This window comes from Aspergillus undulatus, assembly GCF_047715775.1.
Source record: "Aspergillus undulatus strain CBS 261.88 unplaced genomic scaffold BDV17scaffold_6, whole genome shotgun sequence".
Lineage (NCBI taxonomy): Eukaryota > Fungi > Ascomycota > Eurotiomycetes > Eurotiales > Aspergillaceae > Aspergillus > Aspergillus undulatus.
In genome coordinates this window covers 595,532-609,433 of record NW_027396610.1, presented here as the reverse complement: position 1 = coordinate 609,433, position 13,902 = coordinate 595,532, and the positions used below count along the sequence as shown (strand labels likewise).

Below are 13,902 nucleotides of genomic sequence, written 5' to 3'. Positions count from 1 at the left end.
CTGGATGATAGGAAAAAGCTTCAGGAAAATCAGTTTAACTTGCCGTCTTCCGTCAAAGGTGCAGGGGTCCTCCATCTACTCAAGCAATAGCTTATTACGGCTGGCTACGGACTCCCTGCCTGGTTCTGCCTGGCATTTCGAACAAGTGTATATTGCCGGGGGCTAGAAATTTTCAATGAATGAATTTCTCATTTCTCTACAACCAAACGCCGTATCGGTTCCAGTTCGACAACCGAGTCACCCTGGATGTATATCTGGTGTCGACAACGGTTAGGTAGAGCATCTCAATTAACGTAATGGCGCAGCGGTTCAGGCTCACTATCTTATCTCTTTTAGATTTTCTAGATAAGAAGATGCTGTGTCTCAGGAGCTCGTCTTCACTGCCCAACCGCCTGTTCGTGGTCGATCAGGCATCTTCTCAAATATTCGAAGTGTCGATTGGGGTACCACTGGGACGGCCTACTACATGGGCACGGTAACCGCCCTCTAATTTAATTCAGCCCTCAGTGCCTTGCAGACACAACTTATCATAGGTCGATGAGAATCAGCAACTGGCTCGAGAAAGAGAGTAATCAAGCATCCTTAGCAAGGTAAACTATTCCAGACGAGTACACCTGATTATCACCTCCAGTTCAATGTCCATAAAACCCGCCTCCCATGTCCTTCACAAGTTGGACTACTACACCAGTGCCACTCCAATCTATTTAACCCGCATCACAAGCCCCAGGACAACCCGATCATCTCTCTCAGGTTCACAAATCTTGGCTATAGCTTCTCGGCCCGAGCCCATACCACGCCCAAGCTCTCAATCCCAAATTGAATCCTTGACCAGCGCTGGATGCAGGAGCAGATCTCGGGCCGAGCTGATGCAGGGAGGCAAGGGTTTATCCATCCAATCGGTATTCAACCCAGCCAAAAGGCTCACATAGGTCTAATATGGTCTATGTCCATGGGCCTGGTATATACCGGCATGTTGCTTCTTCAGGCTCTCGCGAATGGGATCGCTGCCGCGGCTTCGAGGATTTAGGGTTCGGTTCGGATCGAGTTGGACCTCGTGGAGAGACACAAGAGAGAGACAGCATCGATCTGGTCGATCGATCGAGGAGACGAGACGAGATGAGATGCGTGAATGTGGCTCGAAAAGCTTAAAGTAACGGCAACCGACTCGGAATCCACGGAGGTGGTTTCTTAAGCCGAACTTTTGTTTTGCTATGGAGATAGGTTGACTATCTGTGCACTAGTTAGTAGAAAATACTTTCTGTCATGATGAGATGTTCTTCTGCTGTTGTGGTTATCTAGCCTTTGTACTTGTTGTTGATCAATGGGAGTATAGAGCGCCGGGAGCCACATTTCGGAGGGAAAGCAAACCGACAAAATAATGCGAATGGGCCCATACTGTCTAGAATAACTGACGAGTAGTGGGATTGTGTTTGATCCAAAAGACAAAATGAAGTAACCGAGTAGCCTTCTTGACCGTGAGTGAGTGGAAAAATCGCTGGGATGATCCTTTTGTTTCCAGGTCTCAGGCCACGCCTTCCTGCTTCCAATTCAGATATGGAGAATCGCCTTGCGCTATCATGGAGTAGATGGTTCGTGATATAGTAGTGTTTGCAGTTAATACAGAGGAGATAAGTCTTGGAACCACTCGTCCCCACGACCAAGAAGACTCAAGGCTAAGAGGCCAGGATTAATGGATGAATCAGGGCTTCCAGGGCCCCAGGTACGTCCACGCAATTCTACCCACGCACAGCGCTCCGACCACGACCCAATCCTTTCTTTCCACAGTCTGGCGTTGGCACGTTGGCAATGCAGGGGCTTGCAGTGTGGCTGATAATTACCAATCAGAAGCATGTATATGTCTATGATAGATTGCGTGCGGAGAAGGGAATCCTGAGTCAGTGTCAATATATACCGGCTGGGACGACGTCATTCAATTGTCTATCGCGAAGGTTTCTTTGCTGGGATGAGGGTGCAGTTACGACTAGAAGATGAAGTAGTTACGAAGTACTTGCGGCTGCAGGTGGAATGCGTACTGCTCTTGGAGGTGCCTCCGAAAAGGTGTACCCAAGTGATAGCCATGAGGAACGGTATGATGAAAAGTGGAGGGGCATAGGAAGTTCGTAGGCTGAAACACGCTAGTATCTTCAGCTCTCCACATTAGTACATATCACATGAAGCCAACTCTGCAACTAATACGTGCAGAAGATGGACAAAGCACTTCCCCCAAGGGCCCACTCCCACGATGCCTTACAAGAACCTCTACAACACCACCGCCAACCCAAGCAAACCGAGTGCTCCAAGTAGACTGGCGGCTACCTCGCCAGTGGCATGCGGGGCAAGACCGGAGGATGTTTCTGTGGCGGGCCCGTCGCCGCTGTCGCTGCTATCGTCGCCCTCTCCATCCTTACTATCAGCTGATGCTGATGACGTGGGCGCAGGGGTTCGGGTAGCGTTGAGATCGACATTTCCGGCACCGGCTTGCGATTTCATTGCCAGAACGTAGCTCTTCACCTCCGACGGGAGGTCCTGGTACCAGCTCGGGGTGTTGCCGGCTGAGAATTCAGACGCAATTGAACTGCGGCCGGTGGGCATCAAAAGCTGAGCAAGGACGGTGGGAGGAACGGCCGTGATGATATCGTTGATGAGGGACGAGGGCGGTTGAATTAGGTTTCCACCGGGAGCAGTATAATTCACTGTATATGGTGTGGCGCTTGGGAAAGCTGAAAGAAGCTGGTCTCTGCAGCAGTGTTAGATTGTATTGTTGTAAGAACCACGGTCGAATAATGAGCGACCTACGCAGCTTGTTGCATCTCAGTTCCATTAACAGTTGCCGTGACCTTGTCCTGACCAAGAGCCGCAATGGTGCTCATAAGCCCCAGGGCAATGTAATGAAGGAAATGCATACTGAAAAGCGGCCTCCAATGCGTGAAATGTGTCAAAGAGAATGAGCAACCAGCCTCGAAAAGATTAAGACAGTCACGGCAAACGCAATGAATCTGCTTGCGTGAACGTGCTGAAGTATGGCTTATATCAAAAATGCGGGGGATGCGGCGATCGGAACGGCCAGAAAGGGCCGGGGTATACCTCTGAAGACACGGGCGACTCGACTCAGGGCGTCCATCGACACAATTGGCCGGGCATGAGCATAGATTCTGAGGCCGTGTATACCGAAGCCGCCGCCAAACCTCGGACATTTCCTTGAGGCTGTAGTGACCCATGGTTGCGATTGGGTGGTAACTGTTGAACTATATCTGACTCGGGGGGCATGAATCAGGGTCTAGCGGAAGGGAACCCGAGCGTCCAACCCGAGCGTCTCTGCACGATATGGCATGTCAGGTCACGCATTCCAGTTCACAATACGCCAATTGGGCTTCTAACGGTTGAGGCGGCTCGTATGGCCGAGGGTGGCGCTTGAATCTCCGTCTGATGAGATCAAAACATGCTGAAGTGAGACATCGCGAAAGGATGTCGATCTCGAATTCATACCATGTTGGTCACGGAAGCCAACAAAAAGCGGGCAGGCATTGACTCGCATGCCGGAGTCATTCAGCTTGATCCTCTCCGAAGTGCAGGTTGTTGTCCGCAGTCGAGGAGTCCAGTTCCTGAGGCAGGCGCACGTACGTCGGAGTACGAGGTGCCCAACCCCATATGCTAACAGCCCTATATCGTTTGGGACCAGACTCTAGTTCCTCGCGCAGAATACTAAGATTAGTGTAGAGACCACTACCTTCGACCCCGAGTCAGACCAGCTGAATCGGCAGCATTGACAGGAAGCCCTGAGCCCCCGCTGAGAGACATCCAAATTAACTACGATGATGTTCGCCACTCAATGTGTCCAGGACACCCTGGTTGGCCCTGTACCCCGCAGGTCCATCTCCGCAACCGCATGGATAGACATTTGGAAGTGATCGATCGGTATATCCGTCTGAGAATGTGATAATGCCGAGCGGAAAGCGAGGAGCGGAGGAAGATGTCAAGTATAAAAAGCTCAGAGGCATCTATGAGTAACAGGATTGTCCAAGCCCAGTTCCTAGACCAGGTTCCCCAGATACGCAAGAACATCACTGCAGCATTCCCTTCAATTCGTTAAGAACATCCATCTCAACCCTACCCGCGCAACAATGAAGTTCTTCCAATATTTCACCGCAGCGCTATTGCCGGCGACCGTGTTTGCCATCCCAGCCGCAGAGCCTGAGCCAAAGGCTGTTGCTGCCCCGGCCACCATCAGCGTGGAGGACTTCCACGTTCTCATGAAGCGACAGACCGACCTTGGTGGCCTCATTGGGGACCTGACCGAGTCCTTGGGCGCCATCAAGGACTTGCTGTCCACGGAGAGCTTGAACAACATCAACACGGTTGTGACCCAACTTGCTTCACTGCTTGGAGACCCAACCACGAAGCAAATCAAGAGCTTGGTGCAGACTGCGGCAGATCTCCTTGGTGGTGAAGCTATTGGAAACTTGCTTGACCAAATCCCAGCTCTGCTTGAGAGCGTCGGCGGGCTTATTAACGGAGAGTTAATCAACAAGATCACCACTCTCCTGGACAATGCCGCTATCCTCCTGACCAAGGAGTTCGCAGAGAACACCAGAAACCTGGTCAATGATATTGCACCGGTAGGTTAACCCATGGCCGATACGAGTAACGCAACGCTAACCCCGTATCAGCTTGTCTCTGCCGTGGCGCAAGTCATCTCGGCGCTTCTCGGTGCTCTTCTCGGATAGAGGGGGCAGGGAGTGGGAGGCGACAGCTGATGGGCGACGGAGGGATGCACGGTGGCTGCTGATAGTGTCTCTGAGAACCGTAACAATTAACCAGCTATATCCCACTAGTGGGTAGTGGAAATATGCAGGAGGGGCTTGAGGAGACGCACCTGGGTTGCTGCCACGAACTTGGTGGTTAGGACATGGTCGGACGATAATGAATTAATATTAATGAACGGCTCATAAAAGCCACCAGGAACAGTGCATGAGTAGTGCCGTAGCCCTGACAGAGGCCAACAGAAGCCTCTTGAGTTCGGGGACCTCGGGGTTGGAGAGTTGGAGATTTGGAGATGACTGAGAGTCTGGAACGTAGACAGAGGATCGTCGGGACGTTTTTCCGCTCCGGCCGCCACGGTCTTGCCTGCATCCATGATCCTCTCCACCTCCACCGCATCAGTCCACTCTCCTTGCTCAAAGGCCCAATAGATCAAGGGCGATTCGCTCACCAAGTCGGGACCGCATATCTCCACGCCCTAGCCTCTCCCCCATCTCTCCCTGCATTTCATGTTTTCTGCTCCCCCCGGACCTCGTTCCCCCGCTTCACCACCTCCTCGTGCGCCTGCCTGCCACCTTACTGTTGCACCACTACCTGTTCCTGACGACTCCTGGCACGCCTCGGGTATTACGGCACCCTGCAGTGGAACCGGCTCCCTCCGGGTTTGCATCACTGCCACGCGTGAAAGGGCGGGGGTGTTCCTTAGCACGGTTTTCTTAATCTAAGGCAATAACCGTCGCGGGGAAGGAGATCTCTTGTCGCATCATCGATCGCCGGTTCTTAATGCGCTGGATGGCATGTGAATCGTCGTTCTTTTAGTTTCTCTCGTGCTTCACCGCAGCATCACCGAGCATCACGGTTACGCTTCCAACTGCCGAGGATCGAAAGCCGTTACTCCTTCCTGCTTAGTTGTACACCATCACTCGCTCCCCTGCTCAACACTAGGCATCCTTGTCAGTGGACGCATTCCTATTCTCACGATGGAGACCTCTCGCAAAACACAAAAGACGACGAAACTCACCGGCGATCGAGCGGCTCGGAAACGCGAGCAAGACCGACAAGCCCAGAGAAGCGCCCGAGAAAAGACGAAGAAACTCATCGCACATCTCGAGTCGCGTATCGAAACACTGACCCGATTCCACAGCAGCGGCAACGTTCAAGAATTGATCGATGAGCTGGAGGTACAACGGAAAGCAAACGAAGCGCTACGGTCAACCCTGCGCTCAATTGAAAAGGCTATCAACGGTGGACTCTCTGAAGCGAGTAAGTCGGCTGGCTACATTTTTGGTTGGACTCTACTAACTCTTGTCTGTGACTAGACACCATTCTGAACAACTATAACAACACGGAGAAGAGTCTGGTTGATGGGTCGATATCGCCTGATAGCGAAAATAGCAAACGGATAGGCACCAACGTTGGCGACAACGGCTTCTCTCAACAATCTGCCTTATTAGCACCAGGTCATCCGAGTCAAATCCCACAACAGTCGGTCAGCCCATCCTTCGAGGAGTCGAGTATGATCGATAAGTTCTCACCGAATGGAACGTTTGTACATATGCAGGACGGCCTGCCCATGGCCGGGAAAGCACCAAATGATGTCCACGTTCCCTTCAACAGCACTCTCCACACATTTCCCCTCGACATGCCGATGCCGATTCAGGCCGTCGTTCATTCGGAAGAATCACCATGTGATTGCTGTAAACAGCTACTCTACATGAACGATATGCTCGGTCGATTTGCCCTCACTTGCACACGAAGTATGGCAGACCAGAGGATTCGTGACGCTGACATTGCAGTCCGTGCTGTACTCCATGGGTGGGACGCTGTTGGTCACTTGTACCCACTGGATCCTGTCTGGACGATGCTTCGCACGGCAGATGATGCAGTCTGGCGGAATTGTGGTGCGGTTGAACGATTAGCAGTTCTTCGCGTTGTCAGCATGATGCTTCGCGTACGTTGCATGTCTCGCAATACGGCTTCTAGCTAACGTTGACCAGTATTTGTCTGATCCGTCGGAACATAACCTCAGCCATCTACCCCGATTTATGAGACAACGGCCGTCTCAACATCGCATCATTCACAAACCTTTAATAGACTTTGTTGTTTGGTAAGTTCTTTGAACCAGACTTTTCCTTAACCCTACTGACCAAACCAGGCCTGCATTGCGCGAGCGCTTGATCCTATTTCCACACCAACACTGTTCTGAAAAATTCTGGTCCATGTTTTGGACTTGCTTTCGCTTCACATGGCCGTACCGGTTGCAAGATGCTTTTCTGCCGCAAGACCAGACAGGTCTCTATCGGTTCTCCGATGCGTTCACCAAATCTTTCTACGACCTGCAAAACTGGTGCATGACACCGGACTTCTTTCGCGAGTTCCCCGACCTCGATGCGGACGTTAACATGGTCCCTAACACGTTGGATTCGACCCCTGTTACTACTGCAGGCAGCGATGCTCTGCCCATGAGTAATGGGGTCGGTCACACTCACGACAATGTGGCTCGGCTGGATCCGGTCACTGCAAATATGTTCACGGCATTTCCCTCGGACTGGTCCGCACGGAGCCAGCTCTATTAGATACTTGCATTTGGCATTCTTGTATATTATTAGCGGTATATAATGTATTTTATGATCATGGTCTTGTATTGGAAGGCCCGGATTTACGGAATAGACACGTGACTTTTTCTTACCTGATCTCGGATGTTCGGCTGAAGAAGATCGAACGACCACCATCAACTGCGCCTGCTGCAAGACACCGGTACTTTCGAGGATATATCCGATTCTGTGCCGTTATTTTAGCCTGCGGACATGGCGGAAGCCGAGTCTGCAGCTCCGAACTTCCGCATCCCCAAGGCCTGCCAAGAATGCCGCCAACGCAAGATCAAGTGCAACGGCGAGAATCCATGCAAGACTTGCCGGCTTAGGAGGGCCCCGTGCGTCTATCGGGAGGTCATTCGACAGCGCAAGAGAAAAGACCATGGCCAGCGCAACACAGAGGAAAGCGCAATGTCAGACGTGCCCGCTCGGCCCGACCCCTTGCAGTCCCACCGGGAGGAGCCTCTGAGCTTCAGCAATAACGTCGCCGTTTCTGCCACCCATATGACATCGCCGTCAAACAAAGTCCAGCTCTATTATGGCTCCACTTCCCATTTCGCACTCGTTCATGAAATTTACCGCGATCTCACATCCCACCCCTCCAGCCAAGTAGACCCTGGTCCTCGCCCTCATGGCCGGGTGGAGGAAGCCGGGGCTGGCTTGGATATGCTGAGTTTCCGTACGATCTTCTTTGGAATCCCGACCGACCGTCTGAAAGACCCTTCTAGAGGACCTAATTCGAGTGATCCGAATATTCTCTTTTTATCATATGAGCTCGCCAGCAGCTTCTTGCAATCTTTTTTCTGTACTCTTTACCACTTGTTGCCGATCTGGCCGACAGAGGTGTTTCAACGGCGGCTTGGTGAGCTATACGGCTCTAGGCCTCCATCTCGTACCGACATAAACCAATATGTCTTGCTGATGGCGCTGGCGCTCGGTGCATTGGTGACCCAGCATCATGCCTGGGGAGACGCTCTGTATGAGAGGGTCAAGTCCTGCTGCAATTCCTTTGACGACACTGTCAATCTTCAGACGGTCCAACTCTTTATGTTTATGATAAGTGTCTCTGTCTTTTTCACCTTCGATTTCCCCTAGCTGACTTTTTGTACGCCCATTTTCAGAACGAGGTAGGAAGGCCCAATTCGTGCTTTCTTCACCTGGGCTCGGCCGCACGAAGGGCGATTTCGGCTGGTCTGCATAAAGAATCTCCACATGACAACGGAGACGCAGAAAATAGCACAGAAAGGCGACGAACCTTTTGGTATCTTTATATCTACGAAAGGTGAGCGCTCTTGTTCTCTTGCACTACCCGGTTCCCTGGATAATGAAAATCTTTCTAGCTGGATATGCTTTCACCTCGGGCGCCCAAGCTCGCTATCCCGGAAGGATGTCGGGATCCCTCTCCCCGGTGATCCTTTCTGCGAGACTTTAATATTCCTGTCTGACTCCATTTGTCGTTCTGCCGATGAGCTATATGGCCGCCATCAAGAGTCGCTATTACAAATGTGGAGGATTGCAAAGTCAATCTGGGACGATCTACGGACTTTCGATGCTCGGATGCAACGCGCGCTGGGATTCGGACTTGACAAACGTCCGCAGCAGGGCGCCGTAGGAGTTCAACAGACCATGTTCATTACTTGTTGGTGCCCACTCTTGGCCGTGAGACAGTACTAACTTGAGAAGTATATTATCATACCATCCTTCTTACCTTCCGCCCTTTTCTCATTTTCCGAGGTCGCTGGAATGAGAATACAAGGGCAACCCACGACCCAGCAAATGTCACTACGAAACGAGAAATACCCCCCTGGTTGAATGAGGCATGCAGCTACGCGCTAAGCGCTGCATGTAGGACGATCTACTTTCTCTGCGAATCTTATACCACCAATGAACTAATCAGGGTATGGCGTGCGCTCTGCTAGATAAACCATTTACTAACATGCGCAGGGAATCCGGTACCATGCCTTCTTTCTGACGAGCTCATGCTTCGCGGTCATCTTTGACCTCATGCATGGAAAAGATCTAGCCGCATCCCATCTGCCGTGGGTCCACGCTACCCTCAAAGCCCTCACAAGCATGAGTCAATCGGACGCTGTCGAAGCCTCCATCCTCGCGATCCAAACAACCCTGAAACAGATGGACCCGACGTGGGAATGGGTTCCACATCCGGAGACAGGCAGCGCAGGATATACCTCGAATGACAAACCAGCAGTGACGCAGCCATATAACATAGGGCCCTCACAAGATACCCCCAACACTGGGCCTTTACCAAGTGCTTCACTTCCTATGCACCCCCAACAACCGCAGCCGTTACTATACGATTTCCAGGGCAATCCGCTCGAGCAGAGCATGCATATGCCCTCTGCAAGCGGGAGCATCGGTAGCGGGGAAGACCTGCTTGATTTCACGTTATCTGATATGGGATGGGATTTTGACTTTTCGACTATGGATCTGGAGTCTTTCTTCTCTATTAGCCCTGCTTTTGATGCGCCGTCGCTGTAAACATCTCAGTCTGTCTGGAGGGAGTCAGACATTATAAATATGATTTGAATAGAACGAAAAGTTCATATCATAGACACTAAGTGTGACTATATATACACTTCACTACCAAAGAAAGGGAACTGCCAAGTACTGAACTGTCGATGGTAACAACGCCTGATTAGACGGCAACAAAGCCGATTGAGCACATCCTTCTTACCGAGGTGAGACTTTGGAAAGTGGGAAAGGGGAGAGTGGTGGAGTTGACAGGAAAAGATTTCCGCGCCAACCGCGAGTCACGGGACCGAGAATGGAAGGTTGCTCTCTCTCTCTCTCCCTTCGCCTTCTCACAACAACCCAGCCTTCTCAGCGACCAACTTCGCTATCTCGTTTCAACAAAAATGCCATGGTCCGTCGTCTCAATTTACCCTCTACAGCTATATCTCCATGCCTCGATTGCAACAGCCACCGGGCGATTCCTCGGAGCCGAATGCGAGCCTGCTAGAGCTCTCCGGCCGAAGTGGCGGCGGGCCCGATAGCTTCCGATCTCGCAAATCGATTGGCAATCCAGACTTCTCAAGCTATTAAAACCAAGGTAGCGACGAGCTTAAAATATCGTGCATGGCCTGGACCTCCCCCCTCTATTGCCCGACCAGTGCGACCACCTTGCGGCTGAAACCATGGCTCAAGAGCGACAGATATTTCCGCCACTATTTATCTGCGGTGCTGATACTTCTCCCCGACGCCCTCTGAGTTCTTTCCCGCTCGTCCATGCTCTAGGTGATATTGGTGGCACTGTTGGACTCGACGGTGTACCATTGCCTTCGTTGGATCGCATGTGCGAAGACAATGTCTCCCGAACTCGCGGTCATGGAGGACAGCAGCCGCGCTGAACGCCGGCTTCAGGCGTTGCTGGCGCTGGACCATGATCAGGAAGGCCTTCGGAATATGGACTGGGGATCTCGAGGGCCGCAAAGTACCGGCGACGCTGTCCTCGGTATTGAGAGACTCTCAGTCTTAGACGAAGAACCTTTGAATGTCTCTCATGGACCCAAGGCTGTGGCAAACGGTGTCTCTGGGCATGCCTCCATCTCTCCCAAAGGTTCGGTATCGCACGACGGTGATTTCTGGAATGGCGCGGACAATCCTGTGCTTATGCCGAAGGCGCCTTCAATACATCCCCAGGTTTCCTCGCTTTACTCTAGGGCTAGCTCACTGCTCCTCGACGCGATGGATGCTGATGGCGTTCTATTCCTGAGTGCGCCTCGAGACACCACGCGACAAAATTCAAGGAGGTACGATCACCGCAATAGGAACTGAGGTGCGAAGTCAGCTCACCGTGTTCCAGGTCTTCCTGCATTTCTCTAGGTGAGATGGACGGGACGCCGAAAACCGCGGGGGTCCGTCGGCGCTCCTCAAGTTTGTCATCAGCCGCGGAATGGGATGAAAAGCTTTGCCATCAATTAAGCTCAGCATCCACGGTCGCCTGTCGTTCAAGTACAAAGAGCTCCTGCGCATTGACTCAAGGATCCCTGCATGGCCTGATTGACCTTTTTCCTCATGGTGAAATATTCAATTCAGTTCAAGCTGCCAATGCCTCAAATATGAGCCAGATTGAGTCCGCGAGCACAATGAGACAAAGCTTTCCAGATGCACAGTCGCTGCTATTCTTGCCAGTATGGGACTGGGACAAATCTAAGTGGGCATCAGTGGCCATTATCTGGGCGCACCAAAACCAGTTTAGAGAGTGCGACTTGCGTTATCTTCGCACTTTCAGCCAAGCCATTGTGTCAAAGCTCGTGCAGGTCGGTCGCAAGACAGTGCAAAAGGCTAAAGATGACCTTTTGGCCTCGCTAAGCCATGAGCTACGATCACCCCTGCACGGAATGCTCGCCAATTCCGAGTTGTTGCGGTCGACTTCCCTGGATTCTACTCAGCGCGACATGGTAAAGATGATCCAGACTTGCGGGTCTACTTTACTCGACACAATGAACCATCTGTAGGACTGCATTTCTGTTTGTTCTATTGTGATCTAACGATTTCCAGACTCAACTTCGCGAAGATCAATAATCTGAGTAACGCCAATAATGTGTCTATCGATAACGCGGCACAGATTGAGGGCATGATGACGCATTTCGATCTTGACGATATTATCGAGGACTTGACTGAGTGCTTGTACGCTGGTTATCGATCGCCGAGTGAATTGTCGGACATGTCCTGCCGCCCCGAGAAAAACGGAGGCGATCTCGGAAACGCGAAGCATGTCAAGATCACGCAGGACCTGGCGGTTGTTATTCGTATTGAAAATCGTCGTTCATGGAGGATCTGTGGTATCCCTGGCGCCTGGAGACGAATCATCATGAACATTGTTGGCAATGCGCTCAAGTTCACACGGACCGGACTGATTGAAATCACTTTGGATTGGGCAAGCCGATCACAGAGGAACTCCAAGTCGAGCGATGTCCGTATAACGGTCACAGACACAGGTTGCGGAATTTCGCCAGAGTACCTTCAGGAGAAGCTTTTCATCCCATTCTCCCAAGAGCATATCCTCACGGAAGGAGTGGGCCTAGGCTTGAGCATCTCACGTCAACTGTTAGCCAAACTTGGTGGCATCATCGACATCAAGAGTGAGGTAGATGTGGGTACTCAAGTCGACATCCAGATACCTGTCGAATTCTTGGAGCAAGAACAGACGGCAGATGGTTTGGATTCGCGGAACGGAGAAATGAAGGTCCCAAAAAGGGTATGTCTCGTGGGCTACGAATCGAATACTGAAGACGAGGGAAGCATCAAGGCGAAGCGGAAGCTTGCCATTCGGGACGCGGTCCGAAGTGCCGTCCAGCATCAGAAAGGCTTCAAAGTGTCGACTGCCCAAAGCTTGAGCGATGGTCCTGGTGACATTGCTGTCATCGAGGAATCGACTCTCCATGAGCTCGCATCTAACGGACCGGTCCAGAGCGTTTTCTCTTCTGTTGTTGTTCTCGGCGCTCATGCGTCAGCTCTCAGGGGCAGTGGCTTTAACGGGTCAATTAATGTGGTGAACGTCCCTCAGCCGTATGTTCATCCCATTCCAACGTAATATCCATGGATCTGTGCTGATGGCCTCCAGAATAGGGACTCGTAAGATCCTCCAGGCAATTCAGACGCTTGATAAGCTACACCCACGCGGCGCGTCTAACAGACGTGATCGACACCCTGTGCTGTCCGACTCAATCAAAATCGACCCTTTATCTGCAGCCCTCGAAAAGCCCGAAGCAGTGAACTCTCCACCCGTTGCTAGAGAGAGCGTGTCGGAGTATACTGCATCTACGCCAAAGCCTCCGGAAGAGCGTTTCCATGTTTTGGTTGTCGACGATAGCAACATTAATGTCAAGGTAGCGATGCCTCATATTAAAGAGATGTAATGTGCTAACAACCAGCAAGGTGCTGTCTACATTCATGGACAAAATTGGATGCACCTATGACACTGCAGAAAACGGACTGATAGCACTTGAGAAGTACAAAGATTCGCCACAAAGATTCGACTTTGTCTTGATGGGTACGTACTAGTGAATATCCTAGGCTTCAGCTCCGTAACTAATGACCTCAGATATATCGATGCCCATAATGGACGGCGTAACTGCGACCAGCAAGATCCGAGAATATGAAGACGAACGTTCGCTGCAGCCATCAAACATTATGGCCGTGACGGGAGTAGCTTCAAACGAGATGCAGCAACAAGCCTTTGCTGCAGGAGTCGACGAGTATTTGGTGAAACCACTGTCTCTTCAAGACCTCAAACGAATCATGGGCGTGCCGTGACTGCTCAAACGTGACAACCTATCTCAGTAGGAAGGATCTTCACGATATCAACCTAGAGCCAGACCCGGACCTTCTTGTACGGGAATAGCCCGTCCCAACAGCCTGGACTTTCTGTGCTCTTCTAAGCATTGAACGATTTCGATCGGATTTGTGAACAGACGGGAGCAGTTCTCAGTTGCTTAATCCGTTAATCCGAGAGTCCGCGAGATAATTCCGCTCTCTACGACGCTAGTCCTGTTTGGGAGCAAGTTTAGCAAGCACCTGTCAACCA

General features: G+C 51.5%; 6 protein-coding genes across 6 annotated transcripts; 5 read left to right on the top strand and 1 right to left on the bottom strand.

Moving 5' to 3' along the window:
- Positions 1–972: 972 nt before the first annotated feature.
- BDV17DRAFT_254613 (uncharacterized protein) lies at positions 973–1,422 on the top strand (the record flags this gene model as incomplete). Its single annotated transcript, XM_073756796.1, has 1 exon — positions 973–1,422. A coding segment is annotated over exon 1 (154 nt), but the record flags the coding sequence as incomplete, so codon positions are not given.
- An 837-nt stretch (positions 1,423–2,259) lies between these two features.
- BDV17DRAFT_288021 (uncharacterized protein) lies at positions 2,260–2,903 on the bottom strand (the record flags this gene model as incomplete). The annotated part of the gene is made up of 2 exons (XM_073761296.1): positions 2,260–2,737; positions 2,797–2,903. 2 exons carry the CDS (start codon positions 2,901–2,903, stop codon positions 2,260–2,262), a joined length of 585 nt encoding a protein of 194 aa, XP_073619344.1.
- Positions 2,904–4,121: 1,218 nt separating this feature from the next.
- BDV17DRAFT_288020 (uncharacterized protein) lies at positions 4,122–4,724 on the top strand (the record flags this gene model as incomplete). The annotated part of the gene is made up of 2 exons (XM_073761295.1): positions 4,122–4,616; positions 4,668–4,724. 2 exons carry the CDS (start codon positions 4,122–4,124, stop codon positions 4,722–4,724), a joined length of 552 nt encoding a protein of 183 aa, XP_073619343.1.
- An 826-nt stretch (positions 4,725–5,550) lies between these two features.
- BDV17DRAFT_197348 (bZIP transcription factor) lies at positions 5,551–7,450 on the top strand. The gene is made up of 4 exons (XM_073755212.1): positions 5,551–6,021; positions 6,078–6,709; positions 6,756–6,865; positions 6,914–7,450. Exons 1-4 carry the CDS (start codon positions 5,739–5,741, stop codon positions 7,332–7,334), a joined length of 1,446 nt encoding a protein of 481 aa, XP_073619342.1. The 5' UTR covers positions 5,551–5,738; the 3' UTR covers positions 7,335–7,450.
- BDV17DRAFT_197333 (Zn(II)2Cys6 transcription factor) lies at positions 7,180–9,994 on the top strand. The gene is made up of 5 exons (XM_073755211.1): positions 7,180–8,408; positions 8,462–8,634; positions 8,693–8,991; positions 9,036–9,250; positions 9,297–9,994. Exons 1-5 carry the CDS (start codon positions 7,566–7,568, stop codon positions 9,849–9,851), a joined length of 2,085 nt encoding a protein of 694 aa, XP_073619341.1. The 5' UTR covers positions 7,180–7,565; the 3' UTR covers positions 9,852–9,994.
- Positions 9,995–10,233: 239 nt separating this feature from the next.
- BDV17DRAFT_254609 (sensor histidine kinase) lies at positions 10,234–13,441 on the top strand. The gene is made up of 4 exons (XM_073756795.1): positions 10,234–11,122; positions 11,176–11,826; positions 11,874–13,368; positions 13,420–13,441. The coding sequence occupies exons 1-3, from the start codon at positions 10,677–10,679 to the stop codon at positions 12,907–12,909; spliced, it is 2,133 nt and encodes a 710-aa protein (XP_073619340.1). The 5' UTR covers positions 10,234–10,676; the 3' UTR covers positions 12,910–13,368; positions 13,420–13,441.
- Positions 13,442–13,902: the final 461 nt, after the last annotated feature.

Bases quoted from the DNA above. Each gene is read 5' to 3' on its own strand.
- BDV17DRAFT_197348 (XM_073755212.1), top strand. From the start codon at position 5,739: ATGGAGACCTCTCGCAAAACACAAAAGACGACGAAACTCACCGGCGAT. The intron at 6,710-6,755 runs GTACGTTGCATG...AACGTTGACCAG, and splicing joins TTGTCAGCATGATGCTTCGC to TATTTGTCTGATCCGTCGGA. The intron at 6,866-6,913 runs GTAAGTTCTTTG...TGACCAAACCAG, and splicing joins TTAATAGACTTTGTTGTTTG to GCCTGCATTGCGCGAGCGCT.
- BDV17DRAFT_197333 (XM_073755211.1), top strand. From the start codon at position 7,566: ATGGCGGAAGCCGAGTCTGCAGCTCCGAACTTCCGCATCCCCAAGGCC. The intron at 8,409-8,461 runs ATAAGTGTCTCT...GACTTTTTGTAC, and splicing joins TCCAACTCTTTATGTTTATG to GCCCATTTTCAGAACGAGGT. The intron at 8,992-9,035 runs GTTGGTGCCCAC...TAACTTGAGAAG, and splicing joins ACAGACCATGTTCATTACTT to TATATTATCATACCATCCTT.
- BDV17DRAFT_254609 (XM_073756795.1), top strand. From the start codon at position 10,677: ATGTCTCCCGAACTCGCGGTCATGGAGGACAGCAGCCGCGCTGAACGC. The intron at 11,123-11,175 runs GTACGATCACCG...ACCGTGTTCCAG, and splicing joins ACGCGACAAAATTCAAGGAG to GTCTTCCTGCATTTCTCTAG. The intron at 11,827-11,873 runs GTAGGACTGCAT...AACGATTTCCAG, and splicing joins CTCGACACAATGAACCATCT to ACTCAACTTCGCGAAGATCA.